Raw genomic sequence first — 25,381 nt, 5'->3', positions numbered from 1 at the left:
AATAGAGATATTAAAGCAAAAAACTGAACTGGAAACCTTAAGGAGTCAGACTCTACACACTGCACCAATAGAGAAATAGAAACTGAAATGCAAAATATCAGAGATGCGCCCTGTGTCCCTACCAGCGGCGTAGCGAGGCCGGCTGACACCCGGGGCGGGTCGCTGCTGCGCACCCCCCCCCGGGTGCAGCGCGGCGCACCCCCCTCAGCGCGCGCGCCCTCCTCGGCACGCGCAACCCCCCCCCCCCCCAGAGTGCATCATTACAGCTGGCGCTCCGCCCCGCCGAGTGCACGTCGTCTCTGGGAGCTGCGTCGGCTCCGTTGATTCCCTGCCCCGGAACAGGAAGTAACCTGTACCGGGGCAGAGAGAGCAGGTAACCAGTGGCGCCGACACCCCCCCAGCACGTGCACCCAGGGCGGACCGCCCCACCCCCTTCCTACGCCACTGGTCCCTACCCCCCCCCCCCCCCTTTTTCTAATGTTGTCCTTCTCTACCCTTTCCCTGACCTCCCTCCATGCCCAGCATTTACATAGTAACATAGTAAATGACAGCAGAAAAAGACCTGCATGGTCCATCCAGTCTGCCCAACAAGACAAACTCATATGTGCTACTTTTTGTGTATACCCTACTTTGATTTGTACCTGTCCTCTTCAGGGCACAGACCGTATAAGTCTGTCCAGCATTATCCCCGCCTCCCAACCACCAGCCCCGCCTCCCACCACTGGCTGTGGCACAGACCGTATAAGTCTGCCCAGCACTATCCTCGCCTCCCACCACCGGCTGGCTCTGCCACCCAATCTCGGCTAAGCTCCTTAGGATCCATTCCTTCTGAATAGGATTCCTTTATGTTTATCCCACCCGGATTTCTTCTCTTTGTCTTTTTCCTTCCCCTCTCTTCCCTTCCTTGTGCACATCCCGCTGTGAGGCCAGAGTCTCTCCCTCTCCTGCCCACCCCCTCAGGGTCCAGCATTTCTTTCTCCCTCTGTGGGTCCAGTGTCTCCCCCTCTCCCCCTCCCAAACCAGTCTCTATCTCTCCCCACCTGTCCTCTTCCACTAAATCCAGCATCTCTCCTCCTCTCTCCGGTTTCCTCCCCCCTCCCCCCACCAGTAGATCCACCATCTTTCCTTGTCCCCCTCTTGCCTTGGCAGATCCAATATCTTTTCCTATCTCCCTCACCTGGCAAATCCAGCATCTCTCTCTCCACTTTCCCTTACAGATAGCATCTCCCCCTCCCCTCAGCAAACCCAGCATACCTCTCTCTCTCTCTCCCCCCTTCCCACCAACCCCCATGTTTGGCTTCTCTTGATTCACTCTCTCCTCCTTCCCCATGTCATAGTAACATAGTAGATGACAGCAGAAAAAGACCTGCACGGTCCATCCAGTCTGCCCAACAAGATAACTCATATTTGCTACTTTTTGTGTATACCCTACTTTGATTTGTACCTGTGCTCTTCAGGGCACAGACCGTATAAGTCTGTCCAGCACTATCTCTGCCTCTCAACCACCGACTCTGGCACAGACCGTATAAGTCTGCCCAGCACTATCCCCGCCTCCCAACCACCAGCCCCGTCTCCCAATCTTGACTAAACTCCTGAGGATCCATTCCTTCGGCACAGGATTCCTTTATGCTTATCTCACGCATGTTTGAATTCCGTTACCGTTTTCATTTCCACCACCTCCCGCGGGAGGGCATTCCAAGCATCCACTACTCTCTCCGTGAAAAAATACTTCCTGACATTTTTCTTGAGTCTGCCCCCCTTCAATCTCATTTCATGTCCTCTCGTTCTACCATCTTCCCATCTCCGGAAAAGGTTAGTTTGTGGATTAATACCTTTCAAATATTTGAACGTCTGTATCATATCACCCCTGTTTCTCCTTTCCTCCAGAGTATGCATGTTTAGTTCAGCAAGTCTCTCCTCATACGTCTTGTAACGCAAATCCCATACCATTCTCGTAGCTTTTCTTTGCACCGCTTCAATTCTTTTTACATCCTTAACAAGATACGGCCTCCAAAACTGAACACAATACTCCAGGTGGGGCCTCACCAACGACTTATACAGGGGCATCAACACCCCCTTTCTTCTGCTGGTCACACCTCTCTCTATACAGCCTAACAAACTTCTAGCTACGGCCACCGCCTTGTCACACTGTTTCGTCACCTTCAAATCCTCAGATACTATCACTCCAAGATCCCTCTCTCCGCCCGTACCTATCAGACTCTCCCCGCCTAACACATACGTCTCCCGTGGATTTCTATTCCCTAAGTGCATCACTTTGCATTTCTTCGCATTGAATTTTAATTGCCAAACCTTAGACCATTCTTCTAGCTTCCTCAGATCCTTTTTCATGTTTTCCACTCCCTCCCGGGTGTCCACTCTGTTACAGATCTTAGTATCATCCGCAAAAAGGCAAACTTTACCTTCTAACCCTTCGGCAATGTCACTCACAAATATATGGAACAGAATAGGCCCCAGCACCGATCCCTGAGGCACTCCACTACTCACCTTTTTTCCTCCTCCGAGCGAATTCCATTCACCACCACCCTCTGGCGTCTGTCCCTCAACCAGTTCCTAATCCAGTTCACCACTTCAGGTCCTATCTTCAGCCCATCCAGTTTATTTAAGAGCCTCCTGTGGGGAACCGTGTCAAAAGCTTTGCTGAAATCTAAGTAGATTACGTCCATAGCTCGTCCCTGATTCAATTCTCCTGTCACCCAATCAAAGAACTCAATGCGATTCATTTGGAACAATTTCCCTTTGGTAAAACCATGTTGTCTGGGCTCTTGCAACTTATTGGCTTCCAGGAAATTCACTATCCTTTCCTTCAGCATCGTTTCCATTACTTTTTCAATAACCGAAGTGAGGCTTACCGGCCTGTAGTTTCCAGCTTCTTCCCTATCACCACTTTTGTGAAGAGGGACTCTGCCATTCTCCAATCCCTCGGAATCTTTCCCGTCTGCAAGGATATATTAAACAAATCTTTAAGAGGACCCACCAAAACCTCTCTGAGCTCCCCTCAATATCCTGGGCTGGATCCCGTCCGGTCCCATGGCTTTGTCCACCTTTAGCTTTTCAAGTTGTTGATACACACTTTCTTCCGTGAACGGTGATCTATCCACTTCATTCTCATTTGTACTATTTCCAGCATCTCTCCCACTGCCTCTCCCTCTCACTCCCCAAGGATGGGTCCATCCAACCTGTCTCCCTCTCTCCCCACACTGCTGAAATGATGCCTCAACATTCAGCAGCCACAGTGATTCAAGCAGACAGCCTCTGATGGACTCCAGGGCCTTCTCTCCTCTTGGCCGCATCCTGCCTGCGTGGCAACCAGAAGTTACATCATAGGAGGTGGAAAGGGGCCGAGAGAACGGAAGGCCCCAGAGCCAGTCCAAAGCCACCTGCATGAATCGCTTCTAATGCTGAATGTCGAGGCATTATTTCAGCACCAGGAGGAAGGAAGGGAGACACGCTGGATGGACCTGGGGAAGTGAGAGGAAGAGTCAGCGGGAGAGACGCTGAGTAGATCCAGGGAAGGGAGGGAAAAGGAAGAATTGCCAGCAGTTTTGGGCCATGGGTGTCGGGAACAAAAACCCTTCTGTTCCCAATTTTGAGGTCCTGCCGGCAGCCGACCAGGCTGGCTGAAAACTGACCATTAGCAGCCTAAGCAGAATGTGAAAAAAGTATAATGCAGTGAAGAGTTTTGCAAGGCAGTATATTTGTATTAGTAGGGCCTAGCTGGCTACATGCCGCCAAGGTTCTGAGAATGGAGGGAGTACAGGCCACAATCTGACTTTCCAGTAAGTACTGGTATAGCAGATCTATGAGTCTCGATATGTATTGCAATAGGAGTAGATGACCAGGATTGGTTGAACTGAGCCATCAGAATATCAGTGGATGGGTCACTATGATGTCACATGCCTTTGTGATGTTACAGTAGCTGCCTCCTCAGTCAGTTCATGAGTCTCTGCTTTCAGTGACAGCTGATGTCTGGATTGCTCATGGACTGTGTCTGGGGTTAATAAGCCCTTCTGCTGTTTCTAGAGATGTGTGTTATATGTCTCCTGTTTTTCCTGTTGTGGACCACTAGGATAAGCTGGGGAGGTGCGTAGTGCAAACCTGCCAAGCCTCCCAAATTCAGCCGGAGATTCCTGCTTTCACAGGTCATTTTCCACACTCGCACTGGAGAGCCAAGAATTTCCACTTAGCAGCCTAGAGTGCCCTCGTCTCAGACGTCCCTGCCCTAGCAGTATGCTCAGCCCCCAGCACTCCAACTTGCCTTAGGATGCCAGTGGTGGCAGTACCACACACAGCTGGCTGGCCTACAGGGCCTGTCCACTGCCATGTCCTGTTCCTCTGATGCAACTTCCTGTTTCCAGCAGGCTGGCTGAAGACAGGCTGTATGCAGTACTGCCACCGCCAGCAACCTAAAAGAAGTTGGAGGGCTGGAGGTGGGGGGGGGGGGGGGAGCAGAGAGAGTGAGAGATGCCAGAACAAGGGGAGAAGCGCTAAGCAGAGAGATAATGTGTTGCTTTGTTTTATGGTGGGCTGCAGACAAGCTGTACAATGAGTTATTATTTTTGAACGAACTTCGATTTTCTTGAACTTGGTGTAATTATTGAATTTCGACAAAGTGAATTTTGACAAAGTAAAATTTTTAAACCAGTAAGAGATTGCACAGACGTTGCACTGTGAGCCTGGCATTGATTTAAAAACACTGTCACAATTGAAACGCATATTAATATTAGATAGATAGATAGATAGATAGATAGATAGATAGATAGATAGATAGATAGATAGATAGATAGATAGATAGATAGATAGATAGATAGATAGATAGATAGATAGATAGATAGATAGATAGATAGAAAGAAAAACCTGTTGGAGTTTTTAGCCCAATGATAGAAATTAAACACTGACACAAAATAATATTTTGCAACAGTGTTCAAACCAAAAAATGTCACTTTGGTTTCTGAGGGCTTTTCTCCAATTATATCTGATATCAGTATAACAACTGTTTTGAATGTTACAGGCTAGTTCTAGCAATATTTAGTATTAGATTACCTGCATTAGATATTAGCCTTTACTGCAGTTTTCTTGATCTGGAAGCAAGGAGAGATGCTGGACCTGGAGTAGGGTAGGGAATGTGAGGAAGGAAAGCGAGAGAGATGCTGGCCCGGGGGGGGGGGGGGCGGTGGTGCAGCAGATTTTAGGAAAAATGAGGAAAAGGGGGATTAGGGACATAGAGGGACAATGCTCAACATTGGGAAAGGTACACAGAGGGGCAATTCTCAATATGGGGATGGGGATAGGGACACAGATGAGCGATACTGGACCTATAAAGGGGTGGTGCCAGTGATGTGAGGGGAATAGGGACACAGAAGGGCAATGATGGACAGAGCAAGAATAGGAACAAGCACTGAGAGTGGAGATGCTGAATGTAGTGGGAAGTTAGGGGTAGGGGCATGAAAGATGCTGGACAGGATGGATAGGAGCAAAGAGGGAAGAGGAATGGTGAACATGGAGAGAAATGGCAAAACGGACAAGGTGACTATGGCAAGAGAGTTAAGAGAAGACAGAGGAAAGCAGAAACTAAAGATATAGACCAACACAATTAGAAAAATAAAATGGCTAATCAGCAAAGGTAGAAAAAAATAATTTTATTTTGTATTTATTGACTAGACTATGTCAGTTTTTGTAACGTATATTTGCTAGAGCTAGTGGCAGACGTTAGATATGGCTGGGGCCTGTGAAAAAAAACCTCCTTCATTGGCCTTAAATTTCCAGCATAGCAGTGGTAAATCTCCAGCTTTTGGATGAGTCACCCTTGGCATTTATTTTTGTTACATTTGTACCCTGCGCTTTCCCACTCATGGCAGGCTCAATGCGGCTTACATGGGGCAATGGAGGGTTAAGTGACTTGCCCAGAGTCACACCAATGTGGCCACGCAGGCTTCTACATGGAATGTTGCTAGTGGAATAGCAACATTCCATGTCAAATCTCCAATAGTAGCAACATTCCATGTAGAATCTCCAATAGTATCTATTTTATTTTTGTTACATTTGTACCCTGCGCTTTCCCACTCATGGCAGGCTCAATGCGGCTTACATGGGGCAATGGAGGGTTAAGTGACTTGCCCAGAGTCACAAGGAGCTGCCTGTGCCAGGAATCGAACTCAGTTCCTCAGGACCAAAGTCCACCACCCTAACCACTAGGCCACTCCTCCATTCTGCTCCCCCTCCATTGGCAGCAGAAGACATGTTAAGAAGAAGTCATTTCCTGCTACTGTGAGATCAATCTCACAATGAGTTGCAAAATCTCACAGCTCTAATCGCGAGACTGGTCCCATGGCAGCAGGAGGTGATATTTATTAAGGTGTCTCCTGCTGCCAACAGAGAGGGAGATGACTCAGTGGTGTACCAAGGACGGGGTGGTAGGGGTGGATCACCCCGGGTGCACGCTGCAAGGGGGTGCAGGGAGCAGCTGCACGGCTGTTGGCTCCTCTGGTTCCCTGCTCCCTCTGACGTTACTTCCTATTCCGGGACAGAGAACTGGCGGAGTCGACAGCTGCACAACTGCTCCTTGCACCCCAAGGAGGTGATGCGCCAGGGGGGTGATGCGCTGGGGGTGCGCAGTAGCGATCCGCCCTTGGGTGGAAGCCGACATATAGGAACGGCACTGAGATGGCTTGGTGCCGTGAAGAATTGGATGAAGAGAAGGTTATTTAATTGAGGTGTGCCAGGAGGTGGAGCTAAGAAGCAGAGTGGGGGAGCTGGGAGCAGGGTTGGGCAGAGTGGGGCGGGGCTGGAGTCCTAAAATCTCCCTCCCTTGGTATCTCTGGTAGTGGATTTTATAACATTTATAGTATGGTTCACACAATCTGACTCCTCCAGTCTCCAGCCAGACACCTCTAGTATTGAACCGATAAAGTTATGTCAGCTACAGTAGAGGGTCAGCAGAATGTAATTTTTGGCAAGGTTTGCTAAACTGCTAAGGCCAGCACTAAAGACAACATAATTGTGTTTTTTTTTTAGGGAAAATGCTCTGCTTCATTATATAAAGGAGGGATGTGATCTCAGTAAACTTAGCATATTGGGGCTCTAGGCTATCCTGCCTTTCATTGAGATACTGGAATTACAAGTCCACAAATACACTGGGGGTAAAACCAGGCCCAGCTGGGCTAGTCCATGGTGACAAGGAGTTGTCTGATGACCCTAGGAGAAGCACCGCATTCAAAGAACCCTAGGGTAGGACAGTGGCCTGATTCATACTGGGAAGGGCATGGAGGGTATGTCATGAGTTAAACAAATTCACACGCCGCAGAGGGGGACCTTGAACTGTTAGAAACCTTCTCTTTCAGGCTGTGGATTTCGACCAGACTACGATATACTTCCTACTGACGACAGCAACCGCGATTTCCGCCAGTCTCGGATAGGTGGTGGCAGAAATGCTCTCCCTGGGGAATGGCCCTGGACCGTCAGTCTCCAGCTCTGGGATAATCCTTTCTGTGGAGGCTCCATCCTCAATTCCTGGTGGATCCTTTCAGCTGCACACTGTTTCGAGCATGATATGTGAGTATCTGCAATTACATCTGCCATCAGCAACATTTTCAGTCCCTGCTGAACCTTCTGTATTTTTCTGGGTCTCCTTTGCTATTTTCAGCTCACTATGCTCTAAATTTTGTAGTCTGCTGTGGCAGTTCCAGCCTCTGAATTGTCTGCATTTTGCTGAATCTTCTGTGGCCTAGTGGTTAGGGTGGTGGACTTTGGTCCTGGGGAACTGAGGAACTGAGTTTGATTCCCACTTCAGGCACAGGCAGCTCCTTGTGACTCTGGGCAAGTCACTTAACCCTCCATTGCCCCATGTAAGCCACATTGAGCCTGCCATGAGTGGGAAAGCGCAGGGTACAAATGTAACAAAAATAAAATAGATACTATTGGAGATTCTACATGGAATGTTGCTATTCCACTAGCAACATTCCATGTAGAAGGCTGCGCAGGCTTCTGTTTCTGTGAGTCTGATGTCCTGCACGTACGTGCAGGACGTCAGACTCACAGAAGCAGAAGCCTGCGCGGCCACATTGGTGATCTGCAAGGGCCGACTTCTACATGGAATGTTGCTAGTGGAATAGCAACATTCCATGTAGAACCTCAAGTGGAGGAGTGGCCTAGTGGTTAGGGTGGTGGACTTTGTGGTCCTGAGGAACTGAGTTTGATTCCCACTTCAGGCACAGGCAGCTCCTTGTGACTCTGGGCAAGTCACTTAACCCTCCATTGCCCCATGTAAGCCGCATTGAGCATGCCATGAGTGGGAAAGCGCGGGGTACAAATGTAAAATAAATAAATAAATATTTTCAGCTCCAGCCAGGGCCGACTTATCCATTAGAAAGAACAGGTGGATAGAGGGTTGGTAGTGGTGTTGCTGGCAAAGATGTGGGGGAGGAGGCAAAGAGCATCTGTAACTATACAAACCTTAAGGACCATCAGCATGTACTTTTACCCATAGAGAGGTTAGGTAATTTTCAACTATCTAGATAAATAGGCTAAATGGCTTTTGGATACTGTCCTCATTCAGACTAGGATGCTTAGGTGAAAAGTCAAAAAAGACACTCGTTTAAAGCCTATTTTATACAATATTACAGCTAAAGGACTTCAACACCAACATAGGGACTCACTTTAAATTCCAAAATTACTTATTCACAATACTTTATTAGCATCCTATATAATAATTTGCACCTCCAATGTTCTACGTCTGGATGCCTGGGTTCGTAACACAATTCCCATTGGTCCGCCCTCGCGTCGGAATATGACGTCAGAGGGAGGATCAATGAGAGGGAAGGGAAACCAGCAGCCAGCCAGCCACAGAACGTTGGAGGTAAGGATTCCATCACGGGAGATTCGCCCCCCTCCCTCCACCCCTGTTCTCCGAGTTCCATGCCCCCCTCTCCTCTGAGTTCCACACCCCCGCGCCTCCCTCCCTCCCTCTCTCTCTCTCCTCCGAGTGGCAGCCCTGCATTGCCCGCCCTCTTCTCCCAGACCTCCGCCTGCCCCTTGCCTTCCTGCGTGCTGGCCTGAATTTAAAAGTTCTTACCTCGGGGTCCGCCGGCAGCAGTAAAAAGGCGAGAAAGGCATGGCGCTTCAGCCTGCCTTCCCTTCTGTCTCAGCTCTGCCTCTGGTGCCATCCTCATTTCCTGTTTCCGAAAACGGGCATGTTTTACTAGTACTCGATAAAACAATACAAAATTCCAAAATCTTACATTTCTACAAGACCATTCAAATGATATCAATCTTTTATATTTCCTATTTGAGATTCTAATCGGTTGGGAACATCAATCAAACTTTGTGTTTGATTTGTTTGAGAGCTAATGGAATAATCACTGAAGAATTCTGTCCGACTGACTGAAATGGAAGATATTGGATAGATTTTGTGGAACTGAATCAGCAGTCATCGATTGGTGATGTATTGATTATTGGAGATATCACATTCATTGGAAACAACAAAGTATTCTACCTTGATTTTTAATTTATTCTCAAAACCTCAAGCGAACTTGAAGAACATTCTTAAGATATTGGAACTGATGATACATATTAGGATACAGTCTAAGCATGATTGTTAAGGATATGAGATCATATAATAGCAAAAGAAGTATAGAATGCAGTTGAATATGAACAAGATGTATAAATACCTTTAAGGAAATATGAAAGATTTATATCACTTGAATGGTCTTAATTTTTTATGTTCATGTACATCACAGCCTCTAGTGCTACCTCTAAATTTGCTTATCCTGTACTCAGTTATAGATCCAAGCATCTGAGAGTGGAAGTTGGGGCAACAATCCTTGAGGAAAATAAGGAAGCACTAGAGGTGAAGGAGATTATCATTCATCCATGGTATGGCATTTGGTACTTCGACCAGGATATTGCCCTGCTGCTACTTGCCACCCCAATACAGTTCAACGTGCTGAAGACACCCATCTGCCTCCCGCCTGCAGGCAATTTGACATATGATGACTGGCATAAATGCTATGTTGTTGGGTGGGGCACACTGGTGGCTGGTGAGTACACTGTGTGGCTTTGCTAATGGACATATGGTTCAGTCTGGAGAAAGGGAAAAATTAAAGCCTTAAAACTCTTAAAAGGAGCAACCAAACTTCCTCAAACTCACAGTGATAAAAGTATTGCAAAAAAACCGGGTGCGTTGTCTTAAGTCCCTTTTATTGCACTAATAAGAATTATCCAAAGATAATGTAGCACCTGAGCTCCCCAAATTATGTTACTTCCTTCTCGAGAACTAAGGTCCCAGATGTGGCCTATGAACTTGTGTGGTTTATAAAAGTCATGTACAGCATCATTGGTAGATCATTTTTGTGTTGGCCTAACAGAGATTCAGTTTTTCCCAGGATCGATAAGGCAACCAGAACTTTTTGCCACCAAATTGGGGTTCTACTATTGTCTAAATAATGTAAGGAAGATAGTAGATGCTGTAGGTGCCTGGGGGGGGGGGGGGGGGGGGGGGGGGGATGGTGGTAGGTCCTTGGCATTCACTCCCAGAACTTGAGGTCCACCAATGAGTCAGTTTTCAGGTTTCATATTTATTTGATATGCTGCCCATCAAAATGAATGCCTGTTTACAATAGTGCTACTAAAATAAAAATAATAGACAATTGATAAGGTTGAAAATACAGGGGGCAGTATTCAGCCCAATAACAGTCAGCATGTTTACAAACGCTAACCAATGTGGGTTGAAAATAGAACTGGATATTCTTACCTGATTATCTCCCACTGAATATTTCCCCATAATGAGTAACTACATTCATGACAACAGTTAGAACACTCCAGAATAGGGGAAAGCAGTACCCTTAATGAATATGCGTGAGTTTTGCATGCTTAATACATCCTTTATAGGAAAATCTCTGTCATGCATATTCATTAGGGATAGACTGAAAACCTGACCTGTTGGCAGCCCTCAAGGACTGGAAGTGAAGATGTTTAGTAGGACAGACTTGTACGGTCTGTGCCAGGGCCGGTGGTGGGCAGCGGGACTGGTGGTTGGGAGGCGGGGATAGTGCTGGACAGACTTGTACGGTCTGTGCCGGAGGCGGGGCTGGTGGTTGGGAGGTGGGGATGGTGCTGGGCAGACTTGTGATGTCTGTGCCGGAGCCGGTGGTTGGGAGGAGGGGCGGGTGGTTGGGAGGCGGGGATAGTGCTGGACAGACTTGTACAGTCTGTGCCAGAGCCAGTGGTTGGGAGGCAGGGCTGGTGGTTGGGAGGCGGGGATAGTGTGGGGCAGACTTATACGGTCTGTGCCAGAGCCAGTGATGGGAGGCGGGACTGGAGGTTGGGAAGCAGGGATAGCGCTGGGCAGACTTGTACAGTCTGTGCCAGAGCCAGTGGTTGGGAGGCGGGGATAGTGGTTGGGAGGCGGGGATAGTGCTGGGCAGACTTATACGGTCTGTGCCCTGAAGAGCACAGGTACAAATCAAAGTAGGGTATACACAAAAACTAGCACATATGAGTTTATCTTGTTGGGCAGACTGGATGGACCGTGCAGGTCTTTTTCTGCCGTCATCTACTATGTTACTATGTTACTGTAACTTGATATTCTGCTGTTAGGAAATGGTTTACAATCAATATAAGACAGAATAAGAAAGCAATAATTAAAAGTCAGAGAAGTGGAAGAAAGTTTGCTTCAATGTCCAGTCATAGGAAGAGATAGAAAAGAGTTATTCATATGCTTTAGGCTTCTGTTCTGTTTGCCACGCCAACAAAAATCAAGTCACTGCTCAAAATATGCCAATCATTAAAGCATCATTAAACAAAAATGCCTTTAACTGTTTCCTAAATTGTAAATATAAAGGCATTTGATGCAGCTAATCAGGCAAATGGTTCCATAGCAAAGGACCCATCACACTATGTGACAAAATAGTGGTATTAAAACCCTTTTGTGTCCAATTTCCCCGTAATATGCCATATGGGAACAGATTGATGGGAACATTGGACACTAAAGGGTTAAACCTATAAACTGTATTGAATATTTCTTGAAGTGTATTCCTTTAGTTTGGCCAGCAAGTGGTGCATGTTTATGTTTAAAACTGTTACAGAGGATTGCCAGTTCCTTCTTTAGTTAGCACACAGAGAAGAGGTAGCCTGTGGCCAGCTACTTTTAAAATGTGCTGTTCTGGGCTCTGATTGGCCCAAGAGCTCAAATTTAGTCTGGAAATACTAGATTTTTCTCCAGTTTCAGCTTGGACGTAGAGAGAGAAAGACTTTTTTACTGGGACCCTGTGAACAGCTATATTTCCTGTACTTCACAGACATATTCAGGTAGTGAACAAATGTTTACATAGTTTTATAATTAATCCTATTTCAGTTACCTGTTACTGTGTGCTGTTTTTCCCATCTGTTTTTATGGTTCACTGTTCAATATTTTTTATGACAATAAACATTTTTAGTTTATTGTCTCTGCTTGTCTGGACTGACTAAGAATTCTGGTGGTTTGTGTGTTGGGTCTGTGGGTGCTTTCTATGAACTGTGGGACCACTAGGAGTGTGGCCTCAGTAACCTAGAAATCACGGGATAATTTGAGAATGGGAGACTCGCCCAGATGTGGTTGAGACCCAGTTGGTAGGAGGAGGGTGCTAGTGTAGAGCACAAGTGGCAGGTACAGGCAGACCTGAGCTGTGCTGGAGATAGACCCTCTAAGTGGCCACGGGGTAACCCCAGGCAGGTGGTTAGGCATTTCATCACAGATCTTTGTCTTCTTTTTGTGGCAGCGGTGGGATTGTCAGCTCAGTGTGTGAGTGAGGGTCACCATCCACTGAGTGGTTCAGAGTTTTTTTTTATCTGTAACCTCCAGACACAAAGCATAGTGAACGAGTGCAGCAGTAACAGGTTCCCTTTCCTGTTCAGTTTTGTTTTTGGTAGTGTTAGGAATTTAGCAGCATGCTGGTGGCAATAAGTAGCAGCCCTCAGACACCGAATATGCCTGACCTTTCACCAGAGCAACCAGATGGCTCAGAGAGGAGGAGATGCTGGACCAGTCTGTGCAGAGTTCTCCTGAGCGGAGACCAGAGTCCTTGTGGGCAACAGCCCGTGCGTTCGCAGGGCTAGGTGCCCTGCCAAATGAAATCTGGCAGATCTACATGATAGAACCACAGTGGCTAGACCAGCTGTGGCTAGAGGAATGGGAACAGCGACAGCAGCTAAACCAGCTGCGGCATGAAGAGCATGAGCTAGAATTCCAACTACAGAAAATGAAGCTGGAGATGGAAATGACTCATATCAAAAGCTCCAGGCCAACCCCAGAGTCAAGTTCAGAAGCAGGATCCACAGCCCGAATCAGGCCCAACCTGTTTGCGCAGTTTGATGATACCCAAGGTTACATAGATGGATATCTGACTGCCTTTGAAAAATTTGCCGCCTCAAGATTCCTCAAAGACTGGGTGCACTATCTAGGTTGAAATCTCACTGGTACAGCACTTGAGGCATTTCAAGGACTGTCCATGGAGACATGCTCCCAGTTTGAGGAGGTGTGCAAAGCTTTGTTGAACCATTATGCCATTACCCCCGAGACCTACAGACTAAAGTTCCGGACTTTGCAAAAGGGGGCAGATGATACTCACAATGAGTTTGTGATCCAGCTAAGATACCAGCACCAGTGGTAGCTCAGCGGAGCTAAGGTTAAGACCCTGGAGGAATGCCAAAACCTGATGGTCCTGGAGCAGTTTCTTCACCGTTGTCGTCCAGACGTGAGGGAAAATGTTCAAGATCACCAACCCCATATTCCAGAGAAGGTGGCTGAGTTGGCTGACATCTTTATGGTTAGCTGTCCCTGTTTGGCAAAGAGAAGCCGTCCTTTTCCGCAGCAGCCGGGATCTAAGGGCAGCCAGGGCCCTAAGCCAAATATTCCTGCAACCTCAGAGACAGTCAGCAAACCCTCCAGTGTTCCCCCCAAACCTAAAGACTTTAGGCATGAACATCTTTGTTACCAGTGTGGGTGTACAAGACATTTCAAAGCGGATTGCCCAGATAATCCCAAGCCTGCACTAAAGAGCATTTCAGTTCATGCACCAAAGCTGGCAGCTTTTGTGGGTGGCTCCAGTTCCACGAAGGAGACCCACACAGTTGCTGCAGCACAGAAAGTTACTGGTCATTCATCAAGCAAGGAAGCAGGTGGATTTCCACAGCACTACAGCACCCCAGTAACTGTGAATCAGGCCCTGGTAGCTGGGCTTGTGGACACTGGCTCTAGCATGACTGTTACAACCAGAGCTAGTGCCGGAAAATGCTATTCTACCAGGGCGCACTATGGAGGTAGTGTTAGCCAATGGTGTCCCATTGCTCGAGTATTCCTGGATTGGTGTATCAAGACTGGATACAGAGAAGTAGGAATAATGAAATCATGCCGGTACCAATGCTGTGTGGGACCGACATGGGTCCAATGAACATTACCCTTGATAGCAGAGTCAGCATTTCTACTATGGTAACTTGTTGTCAGGCTTGGGCGGCCCAACGAGCAGAAGCAGCAAAGATCACCTCTCCAGTTCCAGATCCTGAGCCAGCCCAGGTGGAACCAGCGCTCCAGTGCTTCCAGCAGCATCAGTTCCTGAGGTGACCGAGGCCGTGAGTATGGAACAGCCTGACTTAACTGACCCACCACCTATTGATCAGACCCTGATTTGTCAGAGTCACCAGCAGAGACCCTTCCAGATATGGATACTGATATAGAACAGAGACATGCTTTACAGTAAGCACAAAACTCTGACCCTGACCTGGAGGCCCTGATGCAGAGGGCTTGCAGCCAACCAATGAGACTTGTAAAGATCATATCCTATGGAAAGGGGGCTTGTTGTACAGAGAGACTGATCCTGTTGATCCTAATAGGCCCTAGACAGTAGGCAAGCAAATTATAGTGCCCAGGGCATACAGAGAACAACTCCTACAGATTGCACATGATATTCCACTGGCAGGACATCAGGGGGTGACCCACACATGCACTAGATTGACACAGAACTTCTATTGGCCAGGAGTATCTTGAGCCATAGCTGACTATTGTCGAACCTATGATGAGTGCCAAAGAGTGAGTAAGACCCAAGATCACCCCCGAGCTCCCCTGAAACCTTTACCCATTATCAGTGAGCCATTTGAGAGAATTGCTGTGGATATAGTGGGACCTCTACCTGTCTCTAGCCAGACTGGGAAAAGATATATATTGACAGTGGTGGACTTTGCTACTAGATATCATAGGCGGAAATATTTTTGGCAACGATTTCTCAAACATATAACTTGTCTGGAATGTTTTTACGTTTGGGGAGCGTGCCAGGTGCCCTTGACCTGGATTGGCCACTGTCGGTGACAGGATGCTGGGCTAGATGGACCTTTGGTCTTTCCCAGTATGGCACTACTTATGTACTTATGTACATATATAGAATCTAGTCCCTACTGTGTCTCACTCCCCCCCCCACACACACACACACACCACAACCTCAGACACCACACACTGACATGTCATGTAGACAGACTCAAACACATCACAACCCCTCATCCCCCTTATTCCCACACCTCGGACATCTCACCCACAACAGAAACCCCACATACAACTCTACTGTCTTAAATAACCCCCCTATAAACCTCACATGCATCACCCTTCCCAACACATGAAAACCCTGGCCTGTACATTTGTTTTCATGTGTTGGGAAGGGGGATGTATATCCCCAACATACAACTACACTCAGTCCACTCGCGGTATCCCTCAATTTCCACTCCTTCAGAACTTCTGAATGGAGCCCTGAAGGAGATCCTTTTGGCTCCAACTTCTTTGGAAAGTATGGTGTTATAGGGGGCCCATTTTAATTTTTCCACTCAGGGACCATTTAATCCTATCTCTATCTACGCCAGTGGAATTTAGAGTTCATACATATGATGAAACAGTGGGTTTCTAAGCCTGAAAACTGTATTATTTCATGAAGTGTATTTCTCCTAATTGGCCAGCAGATGGCACTTGTTTTGAGTTTTAAAGCTGTTGCAGAAAAAGACTTTCCCTTTTCTAGTTTAAGCTTATGGAAAGACAATCTGCAGTACCATTGGACAGCTACTTTCAAAATTGATGCCCTGGACTCTGTTTGGCTCTGGATTTCAAATCTAGCCTGAAGGTACTGGGTTTTCCCATCTCAGCCATGGAGCAGAGAGAGAAAGATCTCTTTACTGAAGCCCTGTGAGCAGTTATATTTTATATCCTGTGAGCAGCTACATTTCCTGAACTCCCCAGGTGCTACCCAGGTAGTAACAAGTGTTAGATAGTTTTAATGTTAGTTTTAATGTTGATCCTTGTTTTGGTTATCTATTACTGCTTGCTGTACTTTTCCATCTGGTTTTTCAAAACGTTCACTGTTCAAATTTTTCATGACAATAAACTTTCTTTAGTTTATTGACTCTGCTGTTCTGGTTTGTGTTTTTGCATCTGAGAGTGCTTTCTAAGAACTGTGGGACCCCTGGGAGTGTGGCCCCAATGTCCTAGAAATCACCAGGGAATAACCTCAGAGTGGATGAGTAGCCCAGAGGCAAGTAGGACCCAGTCGGTAGAAGGAGGGTGCTAGTATAGAGCACGTGCCCAGATGCAGGCGGGCCTGAGCAGTGCTGGGGACAGACCCTCTAGGTGGTCGCAGGGTTAACCCCAGGTGGGTGCTAGGCATTTCGTGACAACACCATTTTCACATAAATGAGAACAAAGGCAAAAAATAAAATATTAAACAATGTTGAAGAGATGATAGACACTGAGAGACTTCTGAATTTATGATAGCCTTTATCTACCAGAATGCCATGACAGATCTGCAGATTTGTGCAGTATAAGCCTATCCTGTCTGTACTGCAGCCGCAACCTTCTATGCTGTATCACTACCTAGTCTTCCGCTCCTAGAGATGGCTACAGTGCTGCAGTACATCCAAATCACAAGGGTCATGTCAGGGACGTGTTAGGGGTGGGATCTAGGTGTTCCCAAAATTTGGTCATTTTTCTGCCATAATGGGACAAAGCAAAAACATCCAGGGCTAAAAGTTAGACGTTTTGGTCTAGACCTCTTTCCATAATGAGTAAGTCACAAAAAGGTACCCAAATGACCAGATGACCACTAGTGGGATTAAAGCATGACCCCTTACTCCCCCAGTGGTCACTGACCCCTTCCCACCCACCCCCACCCCAAAGATGTGAAAGAAAAGTACATACCAGGCTCTAAGACAGCCTGAGCTGTTATGGCCAGTCCTATTAGAGCAGCAAGCAGGTCCCTGGAGTAGCCTAGTGGTTGGTGCAGTGCGTTGTAGAGAAGGGAATCCAGGCTCATATCCCACTCTAAATGTTACACTTGTGGTGGAAAGTGTGAGTCCTCTCAAACCCACCAAATACCAACTGTACCCACATACAGGTGACACCTGAAGCCATAAGGGTTATTGTAGTGGTGTATAGTAGGTTTTTGGTGGGTTTTGGAGGGCTCACCATACAATATAAGGGGGTAACAGTGAGATGTGTACCTGGGACCTTTTATGTGAAGTCCACTGCAATGCCCCTTAGGGTGCCCCACTGCTCGGCTGGGATATCTCTGTGGCTTGCTTTTGTGTGTGCTTCCCTTGGACTTTTTTTTTTTTTGCCAAGTTTTGGGTCCTGCTACTATTGCTCAGTGTGTCTGTCACACAGAACATGTCTTATGATGTCTGGCATCATGCTCAGAATTCACACTGTGTGCAATTAGTACCAAATGAGTCTGTTAGTTTGAACATACCTCTGTAGCACCTCCAGCTCTTGCTGACCCAGCAGGGAGTACAAGACTTACATCAGGAATAAAGCCCAGGCCTCTTCTCACAGCAGTGGCAATATGCAGCACTGCAGTTGAGCCATTGCCTTGGTCAGGAAAGATGTCAGGAAGTATTTTTTCACGGAGAGGGTGGTGGACGATTGGAATGCCCTCCCGCGGGAGGTGGTGGAGATGAAAACGGTAATGGAGTTCAAACATGCGTGGGATATGCATAAAGGAATCCTGTGCAGAAGGAATGGATCCTCAGAAGCTTAGCTGAAATTGGGTGGCGGAGCAGGTGGGGGGAAGAGGGGTTGGTGGTTGGGAGGCTAGGATAGGGGAGGGCAGACTTATACGGTCTGTACCAGAGCCGGTGATGGAAGGCGGGACTGGTGGTTGGGAGGCGGGAAATACTGCTGGGCAGACTTATATGGTCTGTGCCCTGAAAAGGACAGGTACAAATTCAAGGTAAGGTATACACATACGAGTTTGTCTTGAGCAGACTGGATGGACCATGCAGGTCTTTTTCTGCCGTCATCTACTATGTTACTATGTATGTAACATCTCCAAGGTTTCTAAGTCATATGGAAGGGAGGATCGTAATTAACTTACAATCAGTTAATTACAAATATTTTGTTTTTTTACAGACCAGAATGAATCTCACAAGTACTTACGGAAAGAGGAGATGGTCCTGATAAAGTTCAAAACATGTCAGGACTGGTACTACACATTAACACTGAACATGATATGTGCGGGTTATGAAGAAGGAGGCCGTGGTTCTTGCCAGGTTACATTTTACTTATAATATAGTGTTGAGATGTTTGAGTGTCTCTATCACGGCCCTGTAAGATAAGGACCTAAATATTTGTATGCTGGGGTAGCGGGGATGATATGACAGAAATATTTGAATACCTTTAACATAGAATATAATGCACAGGAAGCCAAATCTTTTCAGTGAAAAGAAAGTTTTAGAAGAGGTGATGATATGAGACTCACAGTGGGTACACTCATGAGTAACGTACGGAAATATTTCTTCACAGAAAGGATGGTGAATGCATGAAACAGTTTCTTGGGAAAGTGGTGGAGACAAAAGAAAAAGAATAGAATTCAAGAGGGCCCAGGATAGGCATAAGGATAGGCACAGTAAAAACATCTAGCGAATACCTCACGCTCCAATATCCAAAGCGCAAAGGTCTTTCTTACAAATCAATCCTTGTTGCAGGCTTCACATATCAGAGTGCCAAACTTTGGAATTCTCTACCCAAGCAATTAAGGTACTTAGAAGATTAGCTGAGATTCCATAAATGACTTTTCTATTAAGTACATCTCTTATCAAAAGACAAACTAATGTTGCTGTCTCTCTTATATGATTCAACATAACCAATACTCTAGCCTAGCTTCGTGACACACACACACAATTATTCCTAATTGTGTAAAAATGTGATAATTAATTATCTGATTGTATCATATTTTTGATGTTTTTCTTGAATGTAAGCCACATTGAACCCGATCTTGTTCGGGATAATGTGGGATACAAATGTCATAAATAAATAAGGGATATTCCTTTTTTTGAAGAAGTGAGGGAAATATCTGAGATTAACTGGCACCTATGGACATTGTACTAGGATGTAAATTCAGAAGAAAATAGATGGACTTTACTGGCCTTATCTATTCATGTGTTAGTGTCAGTCATAGACACATAAGATTGTATATAAACCTATGAATAAATTTAGAATAAGAGAGAACAAGGCCGTCTACTGATTTCAACAATATTCATCTACTGCCTCTTCCTTATAAACGGTGCTAGTGTAGGAACAAGATCATTAACTACTGGCTGTGTTTTACAGAGGACGGATGATTTCTTTCCTTTTCCCCACAGGGTGACAGTGGCGGGCCCCTGGTGTGCAAGTACTGGAAGGATGATCTCTGGTACCAAGTGGGGATTGTGAGTTGGGACAGCGGTTGCGGTAAAAGGCAGTACCCAGGTGTCTACACTCTAGTCTCCAAATATGTGAAGTGGATAATAAAAGAGACAGCAGCTGTCGGGAATCCATATGTGCCAGAAGAACATCGTGAGGCAAAGGAGAAGGGGGAGAAGGCAAAGGAGAAGGGGGAGGAGGCAAAGGAGAAGGGGGAGGAGGGGGAGGATGAGGAGGAGCTCCAGTTTAACACCTCTACCACTCCCTTAGTTGCCACTTCCTCAAATTCCACTGTTACATCCTCTGATTCTTCAACTATCACTTTTACTAGATCCACAAAGAGCAGGGTCCACTTCAGGGCCTACTAGGACCTGCTAAAGCTCCATAAAACAATGCTAGTGGTACCATGATCAGCTACCGTTGGCACTGCCCCCATCACTACTAATTGCCACTGACATCTCTATCATCACTACTTACTCCTACTACTACTATTAACTACTCTCTCCACAAATCTACTACCCCTACAACAGAGGCCCTCAAATCCAGTCCTCGAGGTCCACAGCCCAACCTGGTTTTCCGGATTTCCACAATGAATATGTACGAGATCTATTTGTATGCAGTGGAATCAGTGAACGCAAATAGATCTCAAACATATTCATTATGGAAATCCTGACAACCAGGCTGCGTTGTGGACCTCGAGGGCTGGATTTAAGGACCCCTGCCCGATAACATTCCACTGCCACCTACAACTGGGTTGCTACCAAGGTTTCTCCCACTTTTTCTTGTTCCCTATTCTTGAGTTGCCGCTGCTTTTCACAGGAATTGGCACTTTCATCTACATACCAGTATATGAAAAAAACCTACAATCCTTGCATTTTTGCAAACTCAGTGTAGGTTTTCAGATAAAACTTCTATGTGTTGTAAAATTATTTACCATTTCCTACAAGCAATAAATTGGCAATTCCGTTTTTTCAGTCTAGCAGTCTTCTCCAGGAGCTTTGGCCCTCCAGCTCGATCAAAACTAGCATCTATTGACCTTCAGTGCTATAAGTCTTCATGTGAAGCCACGTTGGGGTTTTTTTTCCCTCTTATTTCATGTCCTCTCCCAATTCACTTAGCCCAATTATAGTTGCAACAGTTCTTGCTGGAGGCCACGCAACAAAGCTCTTTCCAGAACCCTGTATTCCTGGGCCCTAAATTCAGCCAATAAGTATTGCCAATGAACAGAGTTTTTTGAAGGATGGGGGACAATGTTCCCCTAAACATTTCAGGGACCAGTGCTGAATTACATGAGGAGAGATAAAGAAGACACTTACCCTGGATGTTTTCAGTGTCCCTCTCTAGCTATGATGGAAGCAGCTGTATCACTTTATTACAAACTGAGTGCAAGGCCTCTGAACTGAGGTGGGCACTGATGGGCCTAATCTCAGTCTTTCTCCCTTTCCTACCACACAGGTTTCAAGATTCTGAGGAAACCATGTAGTAGGAAGGACCAAGACCACTGCCAGACCTAAGCATGCACAACTTGACTCTGTCTATCTATCTTGGTGTATTTAGCTGGTCTCCTGATGCAGTGAGAATGAGGGTGACCTATAGGGCAGGTGCACATTATTCTTAGTGTCTGCGGCTATAAAATCAAATTCTCCACCAAACTCCTCTCCCTAAACAGAACAGGTATAAAGGGTTCCTGATCGATGTATGGTCTCTGGACAAGCGCAAAAGAAAGCCCCACACTGGAAAAATAAACTGAAAGATTAGGATTAAACACATCCATTTACTGAGTACTCCAAAAGTACACAAAAAATATAAGGTTTATAGACGATAAAAACAAAGTAAGGTAACGGGAAAAAGAATCAAACATGCTCAAAGTATTTACAGCCCTTGACCTTCTCTGTGGTGTGTTCTGTCCTGCTGCACCTCCTGGTGGACAGTGTTGAACTCTCTCAGACCACAGAACGCCAGAGAGGGAGGAGGAGGAAGAGGTGCCGGAACAAGAGAGTCAGAGTGAGCATTTTATATTTTAATCTGACCACCACCAGACATTTTAAATATGAGTTACATAAAAAAGGGGTCTATTTGCTAATGCATATTAGTTAATGCAGCTATCAAACTTATGTTAATCAGCATTAACATGGAATTTTAATGATATCAAATGTACAGATAGTGAATGATACATACCTGTAGCAGGTGTTCTCCGAGGACAGCAGGCTGATTGTTCTCACGACTGGGTGACGTCCGCGGCAGCCCCCACCAACCGGAAAGAAGCTTCGCGGGACGGTCGGCACGCAGGGCACGCCCACCGCGCATGCGCGGCCGTCTTCCCGCCCGTGCGCGACCGCTCCCGCCAGTTGAATGACTAGCAAAAGATGAAACACACAACTCCAAAGGGGAGGAGGGAGGGTAGGTGAGAACAATCAGCCTGCTGTCCTCGGAGAACACCTGCTACAGGTATGTATCATTCACTTTCTCCGAGGACAAGCAGGCTGCTTGTTCTCACGACTGGGGTATCCCTAGCTCTCAGGCTCACTCAAAACAAGAACCCAGGTCAATTGAACCTCGCAACGGCGAGGGTATAACAGAAATTGACCTACGAAGAACAACTAACTGAGAGTGCAGCCTGACCAGAATAAATTCGGGTCCTGGAGGGTGGAGTTGGATTTACACCCCAAACAGATTCTGCAGCACCGACTGCCCGAACCGACTGTCGCGTCGGGTATCCTGCTGGAGGCAGTAATGAGATGTGAATGTGTGGACGGATGACCACGTCGCAGCTTTGCAAATTTCTTCAATAGTGGCTGACTTCAGGTGGGCCACTGACGCTGCCATGGCTCTAACACTATGAGCCGTGACATGACCCTCAAGAGCCAGCCCAGCCTGGGCGTAAGTGAAGGAAATGCAATCTGCTAGCCAATTGGAGATGGTGCGTTTCCCGACAGCGACCCCTAGCCTGTTAGGGTCGAAAGAAACAAACAATTGGGCGGACTGTCTGTGGGGCTGTGTCCGCTCCAAGTAGAAGGCCAATGCTCTCTTGCAGTCCAATGTGTGCAACTGACGTTCAGCAGGGCGGGTATGCGGCCTGGGGAAGAATGTTGGCAAGACAATTGACTGGTTAAGATGGAACTCAGACACCACCTTCGGCAGGAACTTTGGGTGGGTGCGGAGCACTACTCTGTTGTGATGAAATTTGGTATATGGAGCATGAGCTACTAGGGCTTGAAGCTCACTGACCCTACGAGCTGAAGTAACTGCCACCAAGAAAATGACCTTCCAGGTCAAGTTCTTCAGACGGCAGGTATTCAGTGGCTCAAAAGGAGGTTTCATCAGCTGGGTGAGGACGACGTTGAGATCCCATGACACTGTAGGAGGCTTGATAGGGGGCTTTGACAAAAGCAAGCCTCTCATGAATCGAACGACTAAAGGCTCTCCAGAGATGGCTTTACCTTCCACACGATAATGGTAAGCACTAATCGCACTAAGGTGATTCCTTACTGAGTTGGTCTTGAGGCCAGACTCTGATAAGTGTAGAAGGTATTCAAGCAGGTTCTGTGCCGGGCAAGAACGAGGTTCTAGGGCCTTGCTCTCACACCAAACGACAAACCTCCTCCACTTGAAAAAGTAACTCTTTTTAGTGGAATCCTTCCTAGAGGCAAGCAGGACCCGGGAGACACCCTCCGACAGACCCAACGCAGCGAAGTCTACGCCCTCAACATCCAGGCCGTGAGAGCCAGGGATTGAAGGTTGGGGTGCAGCAACGCTCCGTCGTTCTGCGAAATGAGAGTCGGAAAACACTCCAATCTCCACGGTTCTTCTGAGGACAACTCCAGAAGAAGAGGGAACCAGATCTGACGGGGCCAAAAGGGCGCTATCAGAATCATGGTGCCGCGGTCGTGCTTGAGCTTCAGTAAGGTCTTCCCCACCAAAGGTATGGGAGGATAAGCATACAGGAGGCCGGTCCCCCAATGGAGGAGAAAGGCGTCCGACGCTAGCCTGCCGTGTGTCTGAAGTCTGGAACAGAACAGAGGCAGCTTGTGGTTGGTCTGAGAGGCGAAAAGGTCCACCGAGGGGGTGCCCCACTCTCGGAAGATCTTGCGTACCACTCTGGAATGGAGCGACCACTCGTGCGGTTGCATGACTCTGCTCAGTCTGTCGGCCAGACTGTTGTTTACGCCTGCCAGGTATGTGGCTTGGAGGAGCATGCCAAACTGGCACGCCCAGCGCCACAGCCCGACGGCTTCCTGACACAGTGGGCGAGATCCGGTGCCCCCCTGCTTGTTGACGTAATACATTGCAACCTGATTGTCTGTCCGAATTTGGATAATTTGGCAGGACAGCCGATCTCTGAAAGCCTTCAGCGCGTTCCAGATCGCTCGGAGCTCCAGGAGGTTGATCTGCAGATCCTTTTCCTGGAGGGACCACAGACCCTGGGTGTGAAGCCCATCGACATGAGCTCCCCAACCCAGGCGAGATGCATCCGTCGTCAGCACCTTCGTGGGCTGCGGAATTTGGAATGGACGTCCCAGAGTCAAATTGGTCCGGATGGTCCACCAGAGCAGTGAAGTGCGGCAACTGGTGGAGAGGCGGATGACATCTTCTAGATTCCCGGTGGCTTGGAACCACTGGGAAGCTAGGGTCCATTGAGCAGATCTCATGTGAAGACGAGCCATGGGAGTCACATGAACTGTGGAGGCCATATGACCCAGAAGTCTCAACATCTGCCGAGCTGTGACCTGCTGAGACGCTCTGGCCTGCGAAGCGAGAGACAGGAGGTTGTTGGCCCTCGCTTCGGGAAGGAAGGCCTGAGCCGTCTGGGCATTCAGCAGAGCTCCTATGAATTCCAGAGACTGGGTTGGCTGGAGATGGAACTTTGGGTAATTTATCACAAACCCCAGCAGCTCCAGGAGTTGAATAGTGCACTGCATGGACCGGAGGGCTCCCGCCTCCGAGGTGTTCTTGACCAGCCAATCGTCGAGATATGGGAACACGTGCACTCCCAGCCTGCGTAGGTACGCCGCCACCACCACGAGGCACTTTGTAAACACTCGTGGGGCGGAGGCGAGCCCAAAGGGCAGCACACAATACTGAAAGTGCCGTGTGCCCAGGCGGAATCTGAGATACTGTCTGTGAGCTGGCAGTATCGGGATGTGAGTATATGCATCCTTTAAATCCAGGGAACATAGCCAATCGTTTTTCTGAATCATTGGCAGAAGGGTGCCCAAGGAAAGCATCCTGAACTTTTCTTTGACCAGGAATTTGTTCAGGCCTCTCAGGTCTAGGATGGGACGCATCCCCCCTGTTTTCTTTTCCACAAGGAAGTACCTGGAATAGAATCCCTGCCCTTCCTGCCCGGGTGGTATGGGCTCGACCGCATTGGTGCTGAGAAGGGCGGAGAGTTCCTCTGCAAGTACCTGCTTGTGATGGGAGCTGAAGGATTGAGCTCCCGGAGGACAATTTGGAGGCAGGGAGGCCAAATTCAGGGCGTATCCGCACCGCACTATTTGGAGAACCCACTGGTCGGAGGTTATGAGAGGCCACCTTTGGTGAAAAAATTTTAACCTCCCCCCGACCAGCAGATCGTCCGGTACGGACACTTTGAGGGCGGCTATGTTCCCGTGGATCCAGTCAAAAGCCCGTCCCTGGCTTTTGCTGTGGAGGCGCAGGGGGCTGCTTAGGCGCACGCTGTTG

The 25,381-nt window shown here is 47.4% G+C and overlaps 1 protein-coding gene across 1 annotated transcript in view; it reads left to right on the top strand.

The window, feature by feature from the left end:
- The window catches only part of LOC115458270 (serine protease 55-like), a 36,213-nt gene that overhangs the window by 7,225 nt on the left and 3,607 nt on the right, over positions 1-25,381 (top strand). The window contains exons 2-6 of the mRNA XM_030188134.1: positions 7,359-7,569; positions 9,793-10,045; positions 13,147-13,153; positions 18,428-18,567; positions 19,660-19,899. Of these exons, the coding sequence (XP_030043994.1) occupies positions 7,359-7,569; positions 9,793-10,045; positions 13,147-13,153; positions 18,428-18,567; positions 19,660-19,899 (851 nt within the window). The remainder of the gene's footprint in view (positions 1-7,358; positions 7,570-9,792; positions 10,046-13,146; positions 13,154-18,427; positions 18,568-19,659; positions 19,900-25,381) is intronic.

Source organism: Microcaecilia unicolor, chromosome 14 (genome assembly GCF_901765095.1).
Source record: "Microcaecilia unicolor chromosome 14, aMicUni1.1, whole genome shotgun sequence".
In the NCBI taxonomy this organism is placed as follows: domain Eukaryota; kingdom Metazoa; phylum Chordata; class Amphibia; order Gymnophiona; family Siphonopidae; genus Microcaecilia; species Microcaecilia unicolor.
Note: the sequence above shows the minus strand (reverse complement) of the source record. Positions and strands in the feature narration are given on the sequence as shown.